Below are 26411 nucleotides of genomic sequence, written 5' to 3' on the forward strand. Positions count from 1 at the left end.
AAGTTCCCATATTACACTATCATAAACAGATAAGGTCAGCAAAATGTATGACAAAAGAGAATGAAAATAATATGATAGTAATCTCAAAACATTGCGAACATGTTTTGAAGCGACAAACTGGAAAGATATGATGTATAAAGCAATACTAGAGTTGAAGATCTAGAGAAAAGAAGAAAAATGGATGGATGATTTGTACCACTATGATCGATTTTCAGCTATATCACCCAACGTCTTGAATTAATGATAAAGATCGTCGTGCAGACCTAAACCATATATAGTCTATATCTATCAAAGCAACACAGGCTACTACCACATATAAAGATCTTCAAGTCGTCATATAAAGACAAAGAACACCTACATCTCATAAATTCTTTCAATTGTTAGTATTCTTCTAAGTAAAGGATTAAAAAAAATATTCTAAAACATCATTAGACACAATCTACCATTTAACTAATCATCACCTACCGCTGTTACTTTATCATGAAAATGTTCAGTAAACCATTGTGATAAAAATGATTTGATTGAATTTTGTATAGATACTAATGAAGCAGATACACTAGTTGTTGTCTCTGATCCAGTAATCATTTGTGAACTATTCATAGTTGTTGTTTTATTATTTGAATGAATTACATTTGCCATACATACAATTAAAACTAAAGTTAAATCAATTGCATGATTAGGTGGTAATAATAAATGAATAGGTAAATGATCAGTTGTAGTAATCATTTTATCATTCATAGAATCTGATAGATTGTTTAAACTATTATCATGTAATAATGAAATATTGATTGGATGTAATAGATTGGTAACAGCAATTGATAAACATTCAGTTGTACCTAATAGGATAGGTAAGACAGTACATTCATGTGTATTAGAATCATGAATACTGATTAATAATTCAATGAATTGTGAAAAGTTTGCTGATACATGATGATTGTCAGAAACCTGAGTAGGTAATGGTAATGTACTGGGTTCCAATGATCCATCAGACATCATCATCAATTGAGCTGTATATTCTATACATGAAGCTATGAATAAATGACGTTGTTGTTGTAAATCTGTACCAGTGAGTAGATTTGACTAAAGAAAATAATAATAATGAAAGAAGGGAAAGATATGAAATCTAAAGACTGAATTTAAAAAAAACATGATATGAGTAGTACACTTACCACATCTACATATATGATTTGCAACATAGAACCTACCACAAGTGTATATCAGTTCAAGTTGTTATACTATATCAACACAACAAAATGAAATTATCAAGAAGTATACCAGAGTAGTAGAAGTAGTTTAATTAAATATGGATCCCTCGAATTCGGTTGCCTTAGGATATTTTCCAACTCAATCCTACACCAGACACCACATGTACTTCCAGCCGATAAATTCTAAATAGTAGGACAAAATACACATTCTGGTTTCTACTGCTAGATGATGTTATGGAGCTTTACTTTGTAGGTCATCAACATTGATAATCCATGTCGAATGGTTGGGAGCCTGTTTCATGTGAAGCGCTTCGAATTCACTAGTAGCGAACGAAACAAAAACTTGTGACCAGAGACCGATAAGTTAGCTATTCTGACGCGACCTAGACTCAGCTAACTAGAGTAAGAAGTCCAAGTTGGAAGCGGGGAAAATATATTCCGTAGCAGCCAGAAGCACAGCAATCATAAGGGGGAAAAATCAAACTTATATATACAGCAATGAATTGTCCTTGGGCAGTATTACAAAATAACACACTCAAAGAAACAATGGACCAATAGCGTTAAGATATTTTACAAGAGGGAAATTCGACCCAAAGGTGAAAAGAGCGCTTTTGGAGCGAAAACAATGAAATTCAAATTTTCAAAATTACGAAATTAAGCCATTTACCGAGTAAGTTCTGGGTATTTGACATCCCCAACAGAGCCTACTCGAGTTAGACGAGAATGTTATGACCAAAAGCAGTTAGCACCTAACATGGATTAATCTTTCGACGTATTAAAGTAACATGGATGCTTTGAAGACTGTACAACACAAAAGACATTATTACGGAAATATATTAGCAAGAATAAGTACAACTGACAGTTCAACCACTATCTCATGGGCGATTCCATGGAGTAAAATTAACTGATGAGTATTGGTTATCGTTGATAAGGGATCAATGATGTGTTCAATATTCAATGACCCAAATCCAAGATGATTAAACTACAACTCAATGACATATCATTGACCCCTATAACTTAATGAACTATCTCATGTTTAAATGAATAAGTAATTTGATTGACGTCTACAATAAATTATTTATTTATTTATTTAAACACATAAATATTGGTACAAGGAAGCACCAGATAAATATGCGCCACACAAATCTCATTTGATTTGTGTGAGGGCTGTGATAATGCACAGGTACCCAAACTGAAACAGGTGGTTTCCTTAGGGGGGCACACACCGAGCCTTTGACCTGAAGGTCTAGTCCACAAGGCAGTGGAGCATCGTAAGGAGATGCAGTCTCATGGTAGCCGGTGACCAACGATTGATTCATACGCCGTTTGTTCCCTCAGGATACTGGAGCCCATGTGTACCATTGGTTTGGAATCAGGGTTTTCCAACTCCTCCAGGTGAAGTTTCCGTGTCCACCAAACCGGTTAAAGCACCGGACATTTGCTTTTCGTCCTTTCAATTTTGTAAAGAACACCCCCGCCACGAGTAGGCAGTGAGTAGAACTTCCCTGGTAGAGGCTATAATAAGAGTTCATAACATCAACGTTAAAACGGAACAAATAGATAACACACTTCATTCCATTTACTCAACCTAGTCCATTAAAGATGTTCATCACATAGATATACATATATCAGCATATTTTTAGTCAACCTTTAAATAAAATCACATAAGTTCATCAATAAACTTTTGTTTGTTTGATTTCTCTCTCTTCCTTTATGTTTCTCTGTGTCTCTCTCTTTTAGACAAACCACAAGTGGAAGTGAAAAATAAAAACAAACTATACAACAATGAAGACTATAGAGTGAGTGAGTGAGTGAGAGAGAAAGAGAGAAAGAAAAAGACAGAAAGAAAGAATTTTCAGACAAATAAAATTAGTCAACATAAATAACCTTGATGAGTCAGTTTATGTTTAGTCTCTTCTTTCATTAACGACAAAAACAAAGATAAACAATATTATATTAGATATTAAAACACCATTGGATGCCAGCTTAATGGTCTAGTGGTTAAGTACTTGCGTGCGAAACTGATAGGTCCTAGGGTTCGAATCTCGTGAGGCGCGATCGTGGATGAGCACTGCCACTGAGGAGTCCCATATTAGGACGAAACAGTTGTCCAGTGCTTCCAGTCAATTGAAGCTGGATCATTATGAAAAACCTGGAAGAATTGGATGGCCGTTTCGTCTTAAGATAATTACTTTTTTATTAACTCTGAGCTATAGTTAAAGCGTAAAACGAAACTTGTATGAATCTAGTCTACACTATGAGTACATTATACAAATGTATATATTTAATTGTGAACAATCATTTATTTTGTTCTTTATACTTTATGGTCTACTAACCGATCCGGCACCCAAATACCCTGGTACGGCGGCGAGTAGTAGTAAGAATCAGCTCTCCCTTTCGAAATGCTTTCACATGGCGACGCGTATATAGCCTCTAACAGGCAAGTCATACTCACTAACTTCTCGTGGTATTACTGTTGTTTACGAAATTGAGAGGACGAAAAGCAAATGTCCGGAGCTTTAACCCGGTTGGTGGACACGGAAAGTCCACCTAAGGGAGTTGGAAAACCCTCATTTTAAACCAATGGTGCACATGGGCTGGCTCCAGTATCCTGAGGGAACAAATGGCGTATGGATCAATTGTTGGTCACCAGCTACTATGTGACTGTATCTCCTCACGATGCTCTATTGCCTTATGAATCAGATCTTTAGATCAAAGGCTCCGGGTGTGGCCCCTTTAACAAAACTACCTCCTTCAGTTTGGGCACCCGAGGAGTATCATAGCCCTCACATAAACCAAATGAGATTTGTGCAGTGCATATATATATAATACCATACAAATAAACTAATTACAAGATAAAATATCTCGTGGTTATATACATATTACGTAATCAAAAATTTAATGTGTAAATAAGTAGATTAGTAGCAGTGCGCACACACACACACACAATATAAAAAATACTCAACTTAATCTACATGGCAACATTATAGATTATACATTATAATGAATGAAATCGAGGTATACATATAGATTAATTCTTTTCTTTCTTAATGAAATAGAATCTATTCATGTCACGTTCCAAAAGGATATTCAATTTGTCATTCATTATGATGGTTGTATTGATGATATAGAAATCAATAAATTTTATTTGTTGAATATTATAGTGAAATAATTGGGGGGGGGTATGTGTTTGAATGATAATTTTAATATTCTACTTATAAGTAAGATAATAATAATAATCATGATTTATTACATAACTAATGTATAGAAATAGTCTTTGTAATGTTTGTTTGTTTTTTTAAGTAGAATGTGGTGTGGTCTACTTATATCCATATATAAGTAGTAGTATGGCGATGGTCAGATATAGAATATATTTTGGCAGAAGATCGATAAGGAAAGAACAGAAATGAAGCGCTATCGGTAAGAAAATGCATGAACAATGAAATCAGAGAAGATGAACTGATATTTACAGAAGGAATAGTGAAGATTGAGACAATTGATTGTTATTTTACAAATTAACTGTTCACTACTGTATTGTCCCCTACTCGTGTTCTTGTTCATTACAGAACGACGATGTGTTATATAGAATATAAGCTAAACAAAACTAAACTATTGAAATATTGGAAAAGAGTATAAACATGAAACATGATGGTAAGCAAAGATGGATAGTGGCTAGCAGTGGAATCCAGTTTGAAGCGCGTTTCGTCCTATTTGGGACTCGTCAACTGGGTGTACCTGAATCTCAGAGTTGATGTTCACTCTGGTACTCGAACCCAGTACCTTTCGCTTCAAACGCCATCGCGTTATACACTCGGCCACTTAGTCCTGATAGCCACTTGCTTGTGCAATGGGGTGAAGTTGAAATTCACTTAGTATGAAACATGATGATTTATTGTTAAGCATGATGAAGGGCCTCTCTTAAATCATGACAATTAATTAATAGACTTTTTTTGGAAACAGTCAGAGAAAATAAAAAGACAGGAAATCAAATAAAAAGTAACTGGGACTATGAGATTTCACGATCTGTACGACAGAACAAACTAGACTTCCTGAATATGTTTATAACAGCAGAATGGATCCAATAATTTCAAAAAAAAGTGATGGATAGTCATTGAAAGGGAATCTAAAATTTGGAGCGGGAAATAAATGGTTCAACAAACCTCTAAAACAGGCTTTAATTAAAGACTTTAGCTACTATTTGTGTAAGAGGCCAAATGATAGACTCTAACAGTGAAACCATCTGACAAACAAATCCTAGAACAAAGTAAAAATAGCGGTAATCTAGTTGTCTCCTGAGGAAAAGACGAATTTTCAAGATGAGAACAAAAAACACTCTTCTAAAAATCCAAAGTACGTTTCTTATGTTGTCAGTGTTCTCACTGAAGATGATGTTTTTTCATCTCATACTTTTAGAGATTGTATTACATTCAATTCGGATGACTATGTGGGGATTCTGAAGATCATAACCAAACATTGATTGGATAGTGTGCTTTATGGGATAAGGAATAAATAGTTGGCACCAAGATTAAAAGACCGATAATTTGTTGAAAAACATTTGGAAATGATTGAGTAAAAAGCTTTGCTTTATCAGTCCCGATGTTTATCCTCCTTCTGACTGTAAACCGTATTATGTTTTAGACACAATAGAGAGCGAATCGTGCGCAATATGAAAACCTGGTTGGTTGATAGAATTAAGGCGTTTCGAAGTTTTTTCCGGGACTACTATAGAAGCCACATGTACCAGATTAATGAGACAAATGGAGCCAGTGATGTGAATCCAATCAAAGGGAACGTATCATCACAACCACGAACAACATTACTACTTAATAATTATATATATAATGTTCACTTATTAGTAGTATTTACAAGTAGTAAATAACGATTCTTATTAATTAAACATACCTTTCCACCATTCCATGCAGTTTGAAGAAGAATTTGTGAATTTATCCGAGTTGTTAAAAAATAAACAAATGCATGACCAAGCATTACATTACGTAACGTACCAATATTCTGATCGATAAAACAAAATGATAGAAATGTTTAAAAGAAATAAGAATGAGTTACAGTCAAAATTATAAGGAACAAACGTTGGTCCTAACCCAGGGAAAACTAATAACAGGAACACTAGAGAAAGATACAAATGGATAATATTGGTAGTAACATTCTTGATCTATATTCGACGATTCGGGAGAGTTGATAGAGGTAAATAATGCCCTCAAATGAATAAATCAATACTGATGACAACCTTGTAATGTCTTAATAGACTTAACTAGCTGATGATGCTCATGAAAGATGCTCCACATACATCAACTCAATAGCTGATCTATCAACAGTATTACATCCGTCAAAGTCTGAGCATAATGAGGTATATTTTATTTCTTTAGATAATTATTATCTTCTTTCTTGTTAAGCTCATATTGGGTTGAAGCGTAACATTCAAACATGAAAGTTTGTAGGCGGCGGGTGTCATCCATATTGCTCGATTGATCGTACAAGTCCTACAACCACGTTAACGTAAAAACAAGACGCACAAACAGTGCTAACACTTTTTAAAATGTCATAAAACATCCATATAGTTAAAAATCTAAGAAAATATTTATCAATTTAACACAATACGACTTTTCTAGACATAATCTAATTTCGGAAGAACTGGACGGCCGTTTCGTCCTATTATGGGACTCCTCAGCAGTACGCATCCACGATCCCACACTCGCGAGATTCGAGACTGGTAGGTTTTGAGTTCGAATCTCGCGAGTGCGGGATCGTGGATGCGCACTGCTGAGGAGTCCCATAATCTAATCTGACAAATATGGATGGAATTAATATTATTTGTTAAGATTTGAATTATCCAGTTTTTAATATTGAAAACTAGATTTTAACCATTTGAAGTCAGGGATGCTAGATTCAAGTCTCAATAAGAACATCAACACTGGGACAAAGCTATGCTTATCTGATTAGTTTATAAACAGCATGAAAGGTGTACCCCGGGGATTCAATTCATTTATTCTATAAATAAATAAAATTTAATTCTGTGTAACTCCATATTGATTTTTTAGATTCATAAAGTAGAACAATGAATTTCTATACATCTCTAATTATATGCTCTAAACACAGTTAATCAGAATAGTGATGAGATAGTGACTTATTTTTGTTAATTTATTTAATCTACTCATTTCAAATTTAAGTAGTTAACAGAAATTAACACGAATTGTAATTGACAGAATATATATACAATCATAAGTGGCTTACTGTTTCAAGTAATGTAGCAGTCAAAATGTCTGGATATAGAAAAAATACTTGTTTAAATAATTTATATACATCAGAGTATAAACCTTTGTCAGATAGATTCAATAATGCTTGAACATAATCAATGTTCTTCCTGTAAAGAATATTAAAATGCAAAGAAAATTTGATAAACAATTCATTTGAGAAATGCATTTCATTTTGACCATAAACCTATGATGTGTACATGTATGAATTTACAAAAAGTGAATATTAACATTTAACTAATGAATAGTTTGACAGAACAAATCTCATTATACCATAACACAGAGGTATAATTGTCGATTATGTTACCATTATAGAGTCAAATAAACATTATGAAGGGGCACCAGATATATATGCACCACACAAATCTCATTTGGTTTGTGTGAGGGCTGTGATATTGCCCAGGTGCCTAAACTGAAACAGATGGTTTTCTTAGGGGGCCACACCCGGAGCCTTTGATCTAAAGATCTGATACACAAGGCAGTGGAGCATCGTGAGGAGATACAGTTTCATGGTAGCCGGTGACCAACGATTGATTCACACGCCATTTGTTCCCTCAGGATACTGGAGCCTATGTGCACCATTGGTTTGGAATGAGGGTTTTCCAACCCCCCTAGGTGTACTTTCCGTGTCCATCAACCCAGTTAAAGCGCCGGGTCCATAAATAGACTGATCATCATATTGACATTATTTCTTCGCTAAAATTCTTTTCAAGTCCTTAATAACTTCCAATTGAAATCAAAAGATATTGATTTGAAACAAACAAACAAAAAGTTGATTGATTATGAATTGGTGAGTTCTATTATGTAATGACCTGATTCTATCGATCAAATGTCTTGTGACAATAATGAATGTTATTAAGGTAATCTTTATTCTTAATAAGGTTAAATATATAAACTTAATTCAATTCATTGATAATACATATGATCAATGAATGAACTGTTTTGGTGAAGTTATACAGATTAAATATTCTTAATAAAATATGTAATAGATTTATTCATTATTACTACTGGTCAAAGTAATTGTAACTAAGTGACCGCTAAATCTTTCACAAAAGTATACGTCAAGCATTAAAGAGATAAAAGTTTAAATTAGAGTTGACATTAACACCGTTGGATGCTGGTTCAGTGGTCTAGAGGTTAATCGTTTACTCGCGAAACCGATAGGTTCTGGGTTCGAATCCCGAGAGCGGATTCGTGGATGCGTATTGCTGAGGAGTCTCATATTAAGACAGATTGGTCATCCATTGTTCCCACGTTTTCCATGATGGTCTAGCTTTAATTGACTTATGAATTCAACTATTAAATGACTAGAATCTAAACAAAACCCTTTTCTGATAAATTAGAATCATTAATCTAGTTAATTAGTATGATATCACTGTTGCTATGAAAATGGTCAACATTAATACTTCAAAGTTTGAAAAAGAAAATCTCCAATGATATTGTTGTGCATCAACAATTTGATTATTTTCACAGTTGAAATCATCACGAGTCAATCTAAGCTAAATCATCATTGAAAACCTGGAAGCATTGGACGGCCATTTCATCCTAGTATGGGACTACTTAACAATCTGCATTTACTATCCTGTAAGCGGAACTCGATTATTACTTATTCCTTTTTTTAAAATCAAAGATGACCTGTTCAAATTGAAAACTTATGTCCTTTACTGTAACACCTTCGTAGAGGAGACAGAAGAAGACTCTAATGATAACAATAATAATACTAATGCAGTTTTTAGTGATGTTTCACTCTTTCACTAAATTAAATAGTTCAAAAGGGATTTTTGTGGAGATTTAGTATTTTCATAGTTGAAAGCGTAAGTCCATTGAAGCTAGACCACCAGAGAAAACCTGATTGGAGTTAGACATAAACATCATCGGATGCCGGCTCAGTGGTCTATCGGTTAAGTGCTTTGGCGCGAGACTGGTAGGTCCTGGGTTCGAATCTCGTGAGGCGGGATCATGAATGCGCACTGCCATTGAGGAGTCCCACAATAGAACGAAACGGCCGTCCAGTGCTTCCAGGTTTTCCATGGTTGTCTAGCTTTAATTGACTCACTCCCTTAAACCTTGAGATTAAAATTGCTTCATAACTTTCTTCCTTTCTGTACTATATCCTTATATACAACCTATAATTTATATACTACTACCACCAATAAATTAACTACTATGAATCCTGTGTTCATCTTGTTGTGCTAACGAGGTATGGCAACTTGGACCGATGCATATATGTGCCTGGTCCTACGTTGTAACTGACTGACTGACACGCTTTCAACTATTAAACAGTTCAATTGAAGAGGTTTCATTGTCATTCTGGACAACATTGTTTGCTTATGATAAACATAAACTGTATTTTATAACAGTGAAATATATTGGTGATGTGTAGGTGAGAATGATAATGATTGGTTATCTGCTTAGTCAGCCACGTAGATAGTGCGACAAGTTTCAGATGTCTTATTATTGATTGATTATCCATTTGTTGTTGAATTGTGTTGGGTTTTGCTGTGGAAATATGATTACGTTCTAGTCAGGCTAATCATGTGTTCTTGATTTGAGGTGTGTGTTGAAGTCTTGTAGAATAGACACTAGAAAAGAATCTAGTGTAGATATTCGTCTAAGGTGTATTGTATTTAACCCTGACAAAAAATGACCTTGTTAATATAATCTATAAATAGTAATGGTGATCACATGATACAATCAATAAAACAACTTAACATTGTATTCTAGTTTCATACACTAACTCACACACACGCACACACGTGACTGATCAATACACATATACAACGATTAGAGTTAATCAAACAAATGCACATACATGTGCACGCAAAGACTGTTGTTCCATTTTTTTTTGGTGTTAGACAAATAAAACAGATGATTGTTTGTGTATAGTTGTTGCCAAGATCATGTATCAATTGCATGTAATAGATAAACATTGTCAAATCAGTGTCGATGTTTGCTTGTTTTTTTTTCTATAGGATTTAGTCATTACTGATCATTGATGTGTTTTCAATTCACTTTTATACAGAGATGTAATTGAACATGGAAATAGTACTTGATTTGAATAGTCGAGTTTAAATTCTATATTTTTTTAAAGATTAGAGATATACTACTATCTATCTAAATGAATAAACTGAAATAAATGAAGTTGGATTTAAAATTTATAACTAAAATGTTTTTACTAACTAAAGATAAAGAATGAATACATCTTTATTCTATAATAATCAATTGTAAGACGCCATGGAAAATCTGGACGACCGTTTTGTCCCATTGTGGGACTCCGTTGGATGCCAGTTCAGTGGTCTATCGGTTAAATGCTTTGGCGCGAGACTGCTAGGTCCTGGGTTTGAATCTCGCAAGGCGGGATCGTGGATGAGCACTGCTGAAGAGTCCCACAATAGGACGAAACGGTCGTCCAATGCTTCCAGGTTTTGCATGGTGGTCTAGCTTCAATCGACTCATGATCTCAATTATAAAATTACTAAAATCTCCACAAAACCCTCTTCTGAAAACATGTTTATAACAATATTATTGACACAGACGTGTAATATGAGACAGTAAATATTTGCATATAAAAGAATGGTTTCCTTCTTGTTACTGGATGTGATGGCCAAATCAAAATGTGAGATTAGATCATAAAGTCATTTACTATTAGACTGAGCCGTGTAGATAGATGGAGATCATAAAATTCTCTGGTACGGCCGAGAGTGATGAGAATCAACTCTCCCTTTCCAAATGCTCTCATATGGCCACATGCATACAACCATCGCCAGGGAAGTCCTAATCACTGACTGCTTGCGGCTCTGGTGTTCTTTACGAAATTGAAAGGACGAAAAGAGAATGCAAAGCGCTTTAACCGGGTTGGTGGATACTGTGAGTCTACCTAGGGGAGTTGGAAAACCCTCATTACAAACCAATGGTGCACATGGGCTCCAGTATCCTGAAGCAACAAATGGCTTACTGGCTACTATGGGACTGCATCTCCTTACGTTGCTCACTGCCTTGTGGATTAGACCTTTAGGTCAAAGGCTCCGGGTGTGGCCCCCTAAGAAAACCACCTGCTTCGGTTTTGGCATCCGGGAAGTATCTCAGCCTTCACACAAAACGAACGATTTATGTGGCTCATATCTGTTTCCTGCCTCTTTGTACCAATATTTATGTGTTTAAATAAACGTAGATATAGATTAGCTGACTGGAGTCAGAGAGATGATATCGTAAACAGTCTTTAGTACAAATTTTAAGTGAGATAGCTTAGAATTGATGACAATGATGCAAGTGCATTCATTCTTTGTCATCGCTTCTGTTCATTCGTTTATTGATTGCCTTTTAATTATTTGTTACATGAATTCATATTTTACTGTGAAATTACACTTTCCAAGTTTAATCTTTTTGATTATCGCTAAAACTATTAATGTTTATGCTATTCTAGCATCTTGTTATATTGATGTGGAATGACACATTGAATCAATGTGAATATGTGTGCTAGATTCTCAGTCAGTCAGTCAGTTAGTCACAAGGTAGAACTTCGTACGTACATAAATCAGTTCGAGTTGCCATACCACATCAGCACAGAGATGTAGTTTTCGATTCAAATGCCATAGTGGCAGAAGTAGTAATGCTAGTAGTAGTAGTAGTGCTAGATCTCTAAATTGCAAATGATTAACTGCACATGGTTGAGACCTGTTTCTTTCAACATACATTTCTTTAGAGTATTTTTAAACTGTCAGGTGTTAAGCTTGAATTAATTGTAAGATAAGAAGTTATTCTCATCATAGACTTGATGATATAACTATCTACTGATATATAGACGAAAGGCATTACGAAACAAAATTACACAAACCACATATTATATAATCAATGTATCTATTGTGACTTCTAAAATGTTTGAGTAAAGTTGAAGATTGTAAATATTTACTCTGTCTGTCGAAATGTTATCATACAACCGTGTATTTAAAAGCGTTTCAACCGAGTTACTCGATACGGAGATTCCACATAGATGAGTCAGACAATTTCAACTTCTAACTAATGGTACCATCCATGACCGAAATAAGGTAAGATCTTATACTAGTCATCTATGCTACCTTGGGATTACATTTCTTGACACCATTTCACTGTCTGATAGATTACATGCATAAGTAAAAGACTCGCGAAGTCCTGGTCCCTTAAAAAAAACCAGTCACCGTTTTCGGCAGTTGATCGGTCCCCAAATGCCCTGGTACGACTAAGAGTGAAGAGAGAGGATATAAATAATGAATAAAATGTAGAATTAAGATTCATCACTTACCATAATTGTACATTTATCTGTTCATCTTCATTAAATGATATTTGTAACATACTGATATCCACACAACGATGTGGCCAATCATCAAGACAAATTATATCAGGATATATAGAACAATATTGAAGTAAACTTAATTGACCAATTGAATGTATCCATGAATGATAGAAATAATCAGCTGATATATGAAACTGATTATTATTATTATTCAAAACAAACTGTTTAAATAAATGGAAAGACTGACGACTTGTTATCATAAATTCTGAACAATCTAATTCATTTAAAATCTGAAAAATGGAATTTGAAAAAAACAATCGTGGATACGTGTTAACATTAGAGATAAATAGTAGGAATAACAATAATTAAAAAAACACATGAAGAAATACTCTTCCTTTCAATGCCACCGAATGCCCTGGTACGGCCGAGAGTGAGGAGAGTACGCTCTCCCTCTCCAAATGCTCTTACACGGCCACAAGTATATAGCCTCTGACAGGGAAGTCCTACTCACTACCTTCTCGTGGCACCGGTGTTGTTTACGAAATCGAGAGGACGAAAAGCGAATACCCGGCGCTTTAATTGGGTTGGTGGACACGGAAAGTCCACCTAGGGGAGTTGGTAAACCCTCATTCTAAACTAATGGTGAACATGGACTCCAGTTTCCTGGGAGAACAAATGGCGTATGAACCAGTTGTTGGTCATCGGCTACCAGGCGACTGCATCTCCTCACGATGCTCCACTTGTGGTGTGGTCTACTTATATCCATATAAGTAGTATATGGTGTTGGTCAGACATAGAATGTATTTTGTCAGAAGACAGATGAGCAAAGAACTGAAATGAAGCGCAATCGTTTGGAAAATGCATGAGCAATGGAATTAGAGAAGAAACAGTGAAGATTAAAACAATTGGTTGTTAATTTGCAAATTGACTGTTCATTGTTTGGTTATCAGAATTTACTGAGATAGTCTGTAATCTTTGCTTAAATACATTCGATTGTACCCAGCCATGTTCTGTTCACTACACACTGACTTGTGGATCAGATTTTTAGGTCAAAGGCTCCGGGTGTGGCCCCCTAACAAAACCACCTCCTTCAGTTTGGGCATCTGAACAATATTACAGCCCTCACACAAAACAAATGAGATTTGTGAGGCGCATATGTATCTGGTGCTTTCTTGTACCAATATTTATGTGTTTAAAGAAATAAATAAAAGCTTCCTTTCAATCGATTTCCAACCGATGTATGAGGTTGGAGAGATTTTTGAATTTTATTGAGACCACAAACCAATGTAAGTTAGACAACTATTGAAAACTGGAAGTCATCGACGGCTATCTTGTATTAGTATGCGACTAATCAGTAGAATTGTGCAGTACTGGATCCCGGTTCATTGGTATAGAGGTTAGTCGGTAATGCCCGAAACTGAAGGCCCTCGGTTCGATTACCGGTCCCAAAACTGTAGATGCGCACTGATGAGGAGTCCCATGTTAGTACTGAACAACCGTCCAGTATTGCAAAGTCTTTGAAATTCGTTTAGATTAGATCACTTCGTGATGACAATCATTTCATGATAAAAAAGAACTAATCTCCAGCAGATAATTCAACTTGGCAATGTTGTTGTGATGAAAAACAGATTATATATTCATTTGGTTGTTGGCGACTAATTTCGCGAGGTGATTATTACCAGAGTTCTAATGAAAAGCTATGACTAGTGGAGTTCAATCATATCAGGAATAAAATTATGAGTGTTGACAATGCAATATCGTGAATTGATTTTAGTTAAAATAGTAAACCACTAGATATTAGCTTAGTCCTCCAAAGGTGATGAGCTTGCTGTAAAGTCTAAAGCTTCTGAGTTTCATACCTGATAAACTTGTGGATACAGACTGCTGATGATGAGTCACATACTAGAAAAAATGGCTATCATTCTGCTTCTTGATTTTCAAAGATGGTCTAACTAAAGTCAATTCGTGATGTAAATTACAAAGCTAAATGTTCTCTGCAAGCCTCTGTACTAAAATATATTTAGTGCAACTGTTGTACACAGGAAATTGGTTGATAACATAGTGTACATGGTGTAATTTATTTGATATTTAAAAACTACTTAGTTGGAATACCAAGTCCATCTAGGATGCAGATTGAATCTTAACAGTGAAGAATACCACGTATTCCAATTAACAATGTGGATTTTTTTCCATGTATTAAGTAGAAAGTTGCGAACACCGAATTTCCCGGTGCTAACATCATTAGTCAATAGGGGCATATCAATGTAATCGAATTCTACTTACACATATATCTTTAAGAATTTGTATACTGACGTGAGATATAGGTAGCGTGCATAGAAACGCTAAAAATAAAATTGTAAATCCTCCTGTTCAATAACAATGGTTAAACGCTACTTACCTATGTTTATCAGTAGTAACTAACACAAAGTAAACAAATTTCCACAAGTGCCGAATAACTCATCATCTTTGCGTATAATGTGTTTCGACTAAGTCGAGATCAGCCATATCAAGTGATTTAAAATACACAATCATCTACTAAAGTAACAAAATAGGCAATCGAAGCAGATAGGACGAACGAACAAATCTGGAACGACGTAATGATTGAAAGCCAAATGCTTCAACCATCATTGAGTAAGTTAATCTTCATCATAGCCTCATAGTGTTTTAGCCAATTGTGTAGTTTCATCATGAGAACAGTCTTATTCAATCATAACACAGAATACAAATCTTGTATATACAATCAATAACTTTTAATGTTATTAATTTTTATCGAAACCGGGTTTGAACCAAACTATATGAGAGGGGCTAATAAAGTAATAATAAATCCAAAGCTAGTCAAATCGAAGAAGACAATGCATTGGAGCACATACCAAGAAACTGTGCATCATATAAAGTCAACAAGGTTCTACACACACACACACGGTGTATACAGTGAAAATCAATTACTATCACTTACTATGGTTAATTGTAAATTTGGATTTAATTCATATAGAATAGTGAAAAAATTGTCTATATTCCATGACGATGACACTGATGACAAGGTAGTTAATTCATCTAGATATTGTAAAAACATTTAAGAAATGCAAAAAAAAATGAAAAAAGAATTAAGGACAATGAAGTCTCACGATCATAGTAACAATGAACTCAGTGCGTGGTTAAACAGCTTTTCTATTCAAATATACCTGAATGATTTTTTTCTGTACAGAGAAGGATAGAGAAGAAGTAATAAACTAGAGTAGTGGAAAAAAGTACTTGTGATAGTAAATACACAAGAAGGACTGAAAGAAAAAATATGTACAAAGTGATTTATGAGCATAGGGTATTAGGGAATGATGATAAATCAGTTGATGAAGTCATGAAACTTCATCAACTGAGATGGTTAGGCCACGTGTTTTGTATGCCTGAATACCGATTACCACAACGCGCAATGCTGACTAGTAATTCGGGGGATGGTTGGAAGAGAGTTAGGGGCAGCCAAACCAAAACGTGGCATCAGTCAACAAAGTCACTAACTTCTAGTCTGAGCCATGTTGGTAGATGCAGACTACTCAGTTGGGGTCCGCGTGACTATCGTAACCAATGGTTGGAAACTCTAGGTGACATGACTCAGAATCGATCACAATGGCGTAGGTGAATACACTCTTTATCTTCCCTTAAACCTTGAGATTAAAATTGTTTCATAACTTTCTTCCTTCCTATACTATATTCTTATATACAATCTTTCTTTTATATATTACCACCACTAAACTAACTAATTCTATGAGTTCGGTGTTCATCTTGTTGTGCTAACGAGGTATAGCAACTTGGACCGATGCATAAATGTGCCTGGTCCTACGTTGTAGCTGAATGACAGAGAGTACTATCCAGTTAAATCGCTAGACGCTTAATGCACAGTGGATTACACAAATAATTAACAAGTAATGAATTCCGTATTCTTCTGCTTTGAGGAGGCTATTGTCATCTAGTATTCTCTTGACTTTACCTTCAGCAAACAGAAAGTAGGATCCCAGCACACAATAAAATAAAATGTAACACTTTATCATATATATACATTCCATTTTAATTCTTGTTCTGGTGTGGGAAGAGTCGAATGGTGTATTATGTTCAAGGAATAACAGACGGTAGGATATAATGGTACACAATATACAGATAACGATATCAGTCAGTCAGCTACAACGTAGGACCAAGAACATATATTCATCGGTCCAAGTAGCCATACCTCGTTAGATGACGATATGGAAACTGTTTTTTAAAAAAAAGAGCAAAATTTACATCAATCACTCACCTGATTGTTTATCTTCAGAATCACATCGTTCATCATTATCATCATAATGGAATATTGCATTATTGTAAAATGTAATATTATCATAATTATCATTCAAGTTACTATTCTTTATTATATTCAATTGTCCATCAGTAGTTCGAAGAAATAAACATAAACACTTTGCAATAGCTATCGGATTCAATTCATCCACATCAAAACTAGACAATACTGAACGTGTTGACTCTAGACTATAAAAAAAGAAGAAATTTAAACTACACTTTCGGCGATTTATTGACAATATTTTTTAAGAAAAGCTTATTAAAACTGTTTGGTAATCAGAAAACAACATGAGATAAGGACATGTACAAACTGGTTCTAAGTGGTTGAAGGTTGTCGACAAGACCACCTTGAAACAAGGTTTCATGCTAAGGGGTACTTATCGGGCTTGAAAACCCTAATCATAGCGTTTCAGACTATGCAACTGAGTGACCTGGATTTGAATCCAACGGAGAGGATTAATCCTCTTAGGATTACATATTGAAGAATGTCAACTTGATTGAAATTTAGGTTGAACAAGCTTGTTTCCTGTTTACTACTTTCAACCACCTAATATCAGAATTTGGCGAACAGAATGTCGAGCCACCTAGACTAGTGATCATATTATTACTTAATCAACAGAATTCGAAGAGTATTAAAGAGGACTAAACAAATATGATATTGGTCAAACTACTACTTAAGGATAGATCAATAAATACTGATTCATACATCATTATTTTATTTGTTTAAACGCATAAATATTGGTACAAGGAAGCACCAGATACATATGCACCTCACAAATCTCATTTGATTTGTGTGAGGACTGTGATACTGCCCAGGTGCCTAAACTGAAACAGGTGGTTTTCTTAGGGGGCCACACTCCGAGCCTTTGACCTAAAGGTCTGATCCACAAGGCAGTGGAGCATCGTGAGGAGATGAAGTCCCATGGTAGCCGGTGACCAATGATTGGTTCATGCGCCATTTGTTCCTTCACGATACTGGAGCCCATGTGCACCATTGGTTTGGAATCAGGGACTTCCAACTCCCTTAGGTGGACCCTCCGTGTCCACCAAGACATCGGTGATCAAACACTGTTAACTTACGAGTATCCTCTACCATTAACGGTCACGTTCCGCAGATTTGAAACAAAATAGAACGAACTGCTGCTCAGTATACTCGTCCCTTAATTGATAGACGGATATCTCGCCTTTACCATAGGTGACGTCATTTGGCAAAAGCTAAACGAGCTTTCTGAATCCTTGCAGAAATTTCGTCAGACACCAACCCATTATGGCTGATCAGACTTCCAAGATAAGTGAAGTTGTCGACGCGTCCGACTACTTCACTCCCTATCCTTAATTCAGGTGTTGACGCAGGCCAGTCCTGAAGCATGACAAATAACATGATTTCTTTGGAAAAATCAATAAATAACTTGAATGACAAAGTATGTGTTTGTTGTTTTTACTCCCGATACTCCCATTCATCATTCCATCAAATAATAAAAGAGATACTGCGTTCGAGTCCCAGAGTAAACATCAACTCTGAGATGTAGGTACATCCAGCTGACGAGTCCCGAATAGGATGAAACACGCGTCAAACTGGATTCCACTGCTAGCCACTATCCATCTCTGCTTACAATGCTTGTGATTTCAGGCTATATCGAGGCAATACGCACAGTATGCACATATGCCAATTAGAGACTGACCAGTTGCAGTCCTAACACATCGATGGGAAGATTCAAACAAACAATACTAAGTGAATTTAAGAGAGATAAATATTTTTTGGACAAAAAAACATAAAACAAATGAATTACGTTTTTGTACACTCATAGCCCAATTCTTCTAAAAGATCCGCAATCAGATATGGATTATTTGATGACGATGATGATGACAGTCCACAACCACATATTGAAGATTTTGTGAAAACCGATGATGTTGTTGTTGTTGTTAATCCATTATTCACTGTAGAATTAGTTTTATTAGGGGAACAAAGTTGACCGATAACTTTATTTGGATTGTTTAGATTTAATTCCAACTGACAGGTTTTCACAAATGGATAACCGACAATATCTGGATATAATAAGGTGTTGAGCACCAATGACAAGCGACTACGTGAATATTCTATAAAGAAAAGAGTAAATGAATGGACACAGGTCATTTTTCTAACAAATAGGAAAGAAAAAACAGGCATATACTTAACAATCAAGTGGAGCTTAATCGGTCAGCTACAACGTAGGACCAGGCACATTTATGCATCGGTCAAAGTTGCCATACCTCGTTAGCACAACAAGATGAACACCGGATTCATAGAAGTAGTTAATTTAGTCGTGGTAGTGGATAAAGGAATGGTTGTATATAAGGATATAGTATAGGAAGGAAGAAAGATATGAAGCAATTTTAATCTCATAGTTTAAGGAAAGAATAAGAGTGTATACACCTATGCCATTGTGATCGATTCTGAGCCATGTCACCTAGAGTCTCCAACCATTGGTCACGATAGTCACGCGGACTAACTATTAAGTGGAGCTTAATAGTTAAAAGTATAGTTCTTAAACTAATCAATTAAATTTTCGTCTAAATAGGTTAGCAATTCACGAAGTATATATAAGTTAGATTAAGCAGGTCGATATGGGAAGACACATTGATAAAATATAACCAGGATAGATGTCCATTCGTCAACCAAACGGTGAGTATACTTAGCAGCTCTCCTCTCCTTATTACTCTATAGTTGTGAAAAGTAGTCCGAGAAAACAGAAATGAATAGAGTGCAGGTTTTAGATCATAGGTATCTTTAAAGCATCACTCACCCTTCGTGAAACGACCAAGTGAGAAACGGTGAGTTTAGGTATAGAGCAATAGGAAATATAGTTGAGATCATGAGTCAATTGAAGCTAGACCACCATGGAAAACCTGAAAGCACTGGAAGGCCGTTTCGTCCTATTGCGAGACTCTTCAGCAGTGAGCATCCACGATCCCGCCTTGCGAGGCTCAAACCCAGGACCTACGAGTCTCGCGCGCGAGCACTAAACCGATAGACCACTGAGCCGGCATCCAACTGTGTTAATGTATAACTTCAACCAATCCACGAAATTGAGCAACCATTCACTAATGTCTTCAGTGAGATGATAGCTCCTACAATAGGACGAAACAGCCGTCCAGTGCTTCCAGGTTTTCCATGGTGGTCTAGCTTCAATTGACTCATGATCTTAATTATATAAAATTATTAAAATCTCCACAAAACCCCCTTCTAATAGGAAATAGTTGGAAATCGGTTTATGACTGACAACCAAGCTATTCAATATTCATCAAGATAGTTTGATACATATTAACTAAATATCCACACAGGTTATACAGTTTGACGTAGACAAATTAAGTAATTACTGCTTACAATCATTTCATTTTTGATGACTTTGGTAGAAATCAGTACACCAGCAATGCGTCAGAAAGATGTGAAATAAACTTTAAATATGCTTATGTGTTTGATAAAAGAGATATGTACGACTCTATATGTGATCCGAGTTCTCCCCCTAAACAAGCTACGTTGATTGAGCAATTTACGCTGATTTGACAATATTGGTGTGAGTTAAAAGTAGTATACGTCAAAGGAACTGATATTTGTATTGTACAAACTATACAAGCTCCTCAAATTGCATTTAATCAGTAGGCAATCGGTGTTTATAAGATGAGAATAACAAGATAGAAATAACATAATAGCAATGATAAAAAGGAAAACTAAACTTTAGGAACATGATTTAATAAGAGAGTGAAAAGGTATGTATGGAGGAATACTCGAACTTAGAGAAAATAAAGAGTGAATGCATCTGTGCTATTGTAGACGACTGTAAGCCATGAAAATGCTACCAAAAGAAAATCACCACCAATAACACATCCCCAAGTAAATAAAAATGAATGCAGATAATGATAATAACAATAATATACCTTTGCGTAAAGAATCAATAAAATTGAGTAGTATATTATCTGAAAGGCCATAATGTTCAACATCCTCGTATAGATGACTCAAGATGAAATGTAATAAATATGTACTGATCTCATGTAAACTTCCAGTATTTAAAGGTTGTTCTTGAACAGGTTTTGATGTAGAAGTATTTGTTGTTTGTGACTCTGCATTGGATTGAAGATATTTTAACGAAGTTCCACTTGTAGCTTGAACTAAAATTAATTTGACAATAGAAACAACGTTAAGGTATAATTTGAACAAAACAATAATAAGAATGCTTGTCATGGAACAATTTTTACACAAGCTAATTAGAATTAGAATAGGGAATTTGTGAAGATTGTCTAATGTTCGTAATTTACATCACAGACTGATCTTGATTAGGTAACCTTTGAGTTGTAGTATGAGACTCTCCAGCAGTGTGCACCCATGACTCAACCATAGAGGATTGAACCTCACCCTCTGTTTAGCGCACGAATACAACTCCATCGTACACTCAACCCGTATCTCATCAATTTGTGATATTGCGCGATTATCTCCTATTGCCTACAGTGGACAACCGTCACACAGGTGAAATAGTTGAGTTGCATTAGCCACGGATTTTCAGTAGAACAGTAATAATAATGATAAATTCATTTTAGGGGTAATAGTAGTAAAAAATGCAGTTACCAGTGATAATTCTCGGAAGTTGAGCCTAAGATTTGAAGATTATGGAATTATCACGACCAAACTGTTTGTTTCACACAAAACGTAAAGATTTTAAGAAAATCCTATCCGAGCTACCCATAAACTGGTTAGAGGATGAAGGACAGACTTCTCATTTCATTATTAAGACATTGAGAAACCGAATGTTTACTTACAATCCATACTAGTTTATTTTAAGTCAAGTGAATAAAATTATCTATCCGAAAACAGCAATGACCTTATTTACCTATTTGAGCACATAAAAGTTGGTATAAGTGGATACCAAATACATATGCGCCACACAATAACAATGAAAATGTGAAGAGGCAAATAATGTAGTGTGCATAATAAAGGAAGAACAACAACGAATGGAATTTGTGTATGAGAGTGAAATGGCAATAATGGGAGCAGTTCAGTTAGCAAAAATACAACCAGGAAGAATCCTTCTAGTTAAATAAGTTACGTTCACTTCTATAAAGAAAGCAAAAGAAAGTCGTGAAGAAGCAACAGAACCCAGTCCTGTACATATTTCTTTCATACCACAACATGTCATACACTGACCACCTCTCCGCTTTTTCTAACCAGTCCCAGTGTTGGCAATAATGCACGATGTGGAATTCTCTGGGACGACATTCGAAGAACATGTACAAGCCACCGAAGTCGATGTTTCAAGATAGTAACACTAATTGAATTATCGTTGCTGCGCCCAAACACACGATGCCGAACCTGTGCATTACTAACATGGTGTTGCCATCGGATGTCAGTTATGCTTTGGAGACAACGATGATCGAACACAGAGAGTCGTCTAACATCCTTAACTCGGAGTGGTCAGGTTTCACAAGCATAGAGGGAAATTGCTCTCACTGACGCGTTGTAGATCCGATCTTTTACAGCCAGACTAACATCACGAAGGCGCCAAAAATGGCCCAGATTGGTGTAAGCCGCTCTGGCTTTTACTATACGTGAATTGATCTCATCACTCAAGCCACCACCAGCACTTATGTAGCTAACTAGATACATAAACTTCTCGACTACTTCTATCTGCTCATTATCCAGGGTGAGTACAGGATTAGAATCCTGCCAGTCTTGTAGGAGTACTTTGCACTTCGAAGGTGTATGTATGTATGCCGTTACTCTGCCTGAGGTGTTTGTATACAGGGCCTTTAAGATGTTAATAAACTTCTTAGGCACACCCTTCTTCAATAGACAATCCCAGAGAACAGTCCTGTCCAACGAATCGAAGGCGGCCCTGATATCAAGAAACCCTATAATTGTTGGTCTGTGATAAGTATAACGGTGTTCGAACATTTGGCGGAGGGTGAAGATATGATCAATACATTATCAACCAGACTGAAAACCAGCCTGCTCTTTGAGAGTCAATCTTTCTCGGGTCTTGAACAATCTACGAAGCCAATAGTTTGAACGCGATCGGAAGCAGAAATATTCCTCGATAGTTGTTACACGAATGACGTGAACCCTTTTTAAACGTAGGGACAACTATTGACCCATTTCATGATTTCGGAACACCCTAATTGCCAGACCTTTGTAAACAACTCAGTCAGTTCCTTAGCCAGAAAGTCACCGCCATCTTTGAAAAGGGCCGGAAGTAAGTCATCTAAACTTGATTTTGGGCACTTCAAAAGTTGGAGTCCTTTGCTGAATTCCACCTCGTTAGGTGGATCAGTTGTCAAAGACCATGATGGGCAGGACAGTTTAATAGATGTTACCGGGGCAGCAGACCAGTTAAACTTCTCCTCGATAAACTTTGCCCATGGTCCAAGACATCGGTAGATATTAGTGATTGGCATCTCGTCATCTTCACAGATTGCATCACTCACATCAGACTTCTTGTTGGCAGTGTCTCGGATGAGCTGAAAGAGCTTCTGGTAGTTATTAGATGCAGCTGCTGCTTCCAACTCATTATCACGTTTCGACCGCCAGGCTTCTCGGTCCTTACGCAAGCTTTGAAGTTTCATTGCGCAACAGCCCTCGTTTGTGGTCAAACTCACGGTTATTAGGAGTAGACTGATGGACTTCAATGAGTTGTAAGGAGCCTGAAAAATCCCAGTGCTTATAAGCGGGATGTTTCGTGAAACAGCAAGGGATTTTACTCGCCATTTTTATGGCGTCATGAAATTGCAACCAATACTCATCCATACTTTTCGGTGGGCTGGTAGATAGCCTTGAAGCGAGCTCGGTTTGATATTTAGTTGCAACAGAAGCTGCAACCAATATGCTGACATCGATTAGTTTAAGATGATGAATTTGTCGGCCACTGAAACGCAAGGTAAGGTTAGCGCAATGACTTACCATCATACACAGCAAGATGTGTAGCTACCAATTCTGGTAGTTTCTGATGAACCCATTGTTTTGCATGAGCACTAAGCTGTGGATCATTCGAATGCGTAAGTGAAAGACCAAGAACCACCTCTTGGAAACGATTAAGTGTTGAAATTTGAGTAATTTGAGAAAATAGTCTTGTCGACAATGATCTATTGTTCTGTGTATGAAGAAGTAAGATAAAGAAGTAAGTGGAACAAACTTTTAAGATATTAGAAATGATAATATATTGTAAAATCCTAATGAGTAGAAAAGTGAATTTCTGACTTTTAGCAACCTAGTGTAATTTGGTTCTGTGAAGAACAAATAACCAGATAAAATTAACGCATATTTAAAAAAGCCTACATAATGCTTAGTTTACATGAAACTATTAAGTCACTTTGATAGTGGAACTTAAAAGCTTTTCAGGTATTTTATTTACAAGGTACAATCGATGATGAACGGCTTTGGTGCAACGTATCAACTACAAGAGTGCGGATTTCAAGTCCTATCTTAACAAAACAGATGAGAAAAGGGAGTCGTCAGAAAATAACTAGGTTGAAATGGTAGATAAATTTTTTGTTATTGTCGTCTAATAAGATAGAGTATGTCGCTTAATCTCCCACCAGCTAGTAATTACTATTCATCAGCTTTAGCATCTACACTTTCCAAGGGGGAACTTTGATAGTGAGCACATTTAAACTGGTAAAATGATGCATACAGTGATGATCGATAGAAGATGTACAATAAGACAAGATAATTGTCGGACAACTGACTGGAAACTATTAATGAATGTCTTACTAAACTCTTCACGGTGTACCGTTTTTGACTCAAAAATCGACAACGTACTCCCCACAAAGAACTATTTTCAGTTAATTCTGAATAGAGTAGGACCTGACATCAAACAAGGTTCCTAAACCTTACGTCAAGACACTAGAAACATGAGTGAAAACAGGAATATAAATGACTATATCAATGAAAAGCTAAACCATGATCATAGACTGGGATATTTTGAATTGTTTCTAAAATCTATCTACGACTTCCTGTTATAACGGAGACAGTTAAAAAAACATTCAAACTATTTGTTAGTGTTCGTATAATCTCGATGTGGATATTTGAGACTGATTTTTCATCAGCCTTTTTTGACGCATGTGCATTCAAAGAGGATGGCTCAACGTTACCCTTCTATTAGTTGTTAGACTGATTAAAACTTAGTGGAATAGTACAAGTCTCTATTAATAAACATTATACCCGTTGAACAAGTTAGTAGCCATCTGAATTTAGTAGCCTAGTAGATATTACGTCCGTTTTTGGAGCAAAAGTTACCGGCTCCGAGTCTTATGGTGAACTTTAACACAGATCCAGGTACATCCAACTGACGAGCATCAAAGAAGAAGTGAGCGTCCCGGACTCTAGTGCTAGCCACAATTCAATCTGTTGCAAACTGATAATCCAAACGTGAAACAGAAAAATATGCATATAAGCTCCAGCCTACCTTGTGTGTTGGTAGAGGATTTTCTATAGAATAGCAAACAAGTGACACGAAATTCGACTTTGACAATAACTTGTTGAGTTCTTGACTGAAATACTGGGCCTATTACGAAGTATTTAGTGTTACAAAAGAAGTAACAAACCTGATAAATGTCTTTTGGGGATTTACTTTCATTTAAACAATTAACAGAAGAGAATAAACAGCGTACAAAGTGGCGTTCTGTTTCCAATGTGTGAAGTTTAATTATCTGAAACAGGAAAAATATCTTTGAAATTTAAACTATAGCTAAATTATAACGGGTTCAAAAAGCCGCAAATACGTTGATTCCTGGGTTTAAAAAGTTGTTGTGTGTCAAAAGGCTGGCTAAACTAAACTTATTTTTCTCATCATGCATAATGACTAAAGGTGATAACCAGCCCCCGAATTACTTGGTGGTAACTTTACATCTGATATATACTCACTTTTCTAGCTTCCTAGAACAGATCTACGAGGACACTCTGGAAAAGTGCATAAGCCCAGAACCAATAACTCACCAACTGACTACAAACCTTGCCATTGAATCACCAACCAGTAGTGCACTTAACTTCACGACAAGACCAGAACTCCATATGTAGATGCATTTAACAGAAAGCTGGATCGGCAGAGACCTTCATCATCAGGACTAACACAGGTCACCTAACATTAATTTCTTTCCAAAACGACTACTGGACTGATGCATTTACGTAGGTGCGGACTACGTGGTCAGAGTCCGCGTAATCACCGTAACCGATGGTCGGAAACTGGGTGAAATGCATAGAAATCGTCTGCAGTGTTGAAGTTGCTCCGATCCTTTGTTTTCCATTTGATTTTAAGCTATTAAACCCTTAACAAGTCATTTTATTCCACTAACTTATGTTTTCCCGGATTGTATCTTCTACAC

The 26411-nt window shown here is 36.0% G+C and overlaps 1 protein-coding gene across 1 annotated transcript in view; it reads right to left on the minus strand.

Moving 5' to 3' along the window:
* Window positions 1–26411, minus strand: part of Smp_133320 (ccr4-not transcription complex, putative) — a gene marked incomplete at both ends in the record, with an annotated part of 63134 nt that overhangs the window by 35976 nt on the left and 747 nt on the right. Inside the window, 11 exons of the mRNA XM_018790493.1 lie at window positions 466–1080; window positions 6108–6215; window positions 7455–7584; window positions 12753–13033; window positions 15700–15797; window positions 17029–17255; window positions 18857–19163; window positions 20982–21212; window positions 23992–24181; window positions 25496–25594; window positions 25635–25739. Of these exons, the coding sequence (XP_018646224.1) occupies window positions 466–1080; window positions 6108–6215; window positions 7455–7584; window positions 12753–13033; window positions 15700–15797; window positions 17029–17255; window positions 18857–19163; window positions 20982–21212; window positions 23992–24181; window positions 25496–25594; window positions 25635–25739 (2391 nt within the window). The remainder of the gene's footprint in view (window positions 1–465; window positions 1081–6107; window positions 6216–7454; window positions 7585–12752; window positions 13034–15699; window positions 15798–17028; window positions 17256–18856; window positions 19164–20981; window positions 21213–23991; window positions 24182–25495; window positions 25595–25634; window positions 25740–26411) is intronic.

Source organism: Schistosoma mansoni, assembly GCF_000237925.1.
Source record: "Schistosoma mansoni, WGS project CABG00000000 data, supercontig 0080, strain Puerto Rico, whole genome shotgun sequence".
Lineage (NCBI taxonomy): Eukaryota > Metazoa > Platyhelminthes > Trematoda > Strigeidida > Schistosomatidae > Schistosoma > Schistosoma mansoni.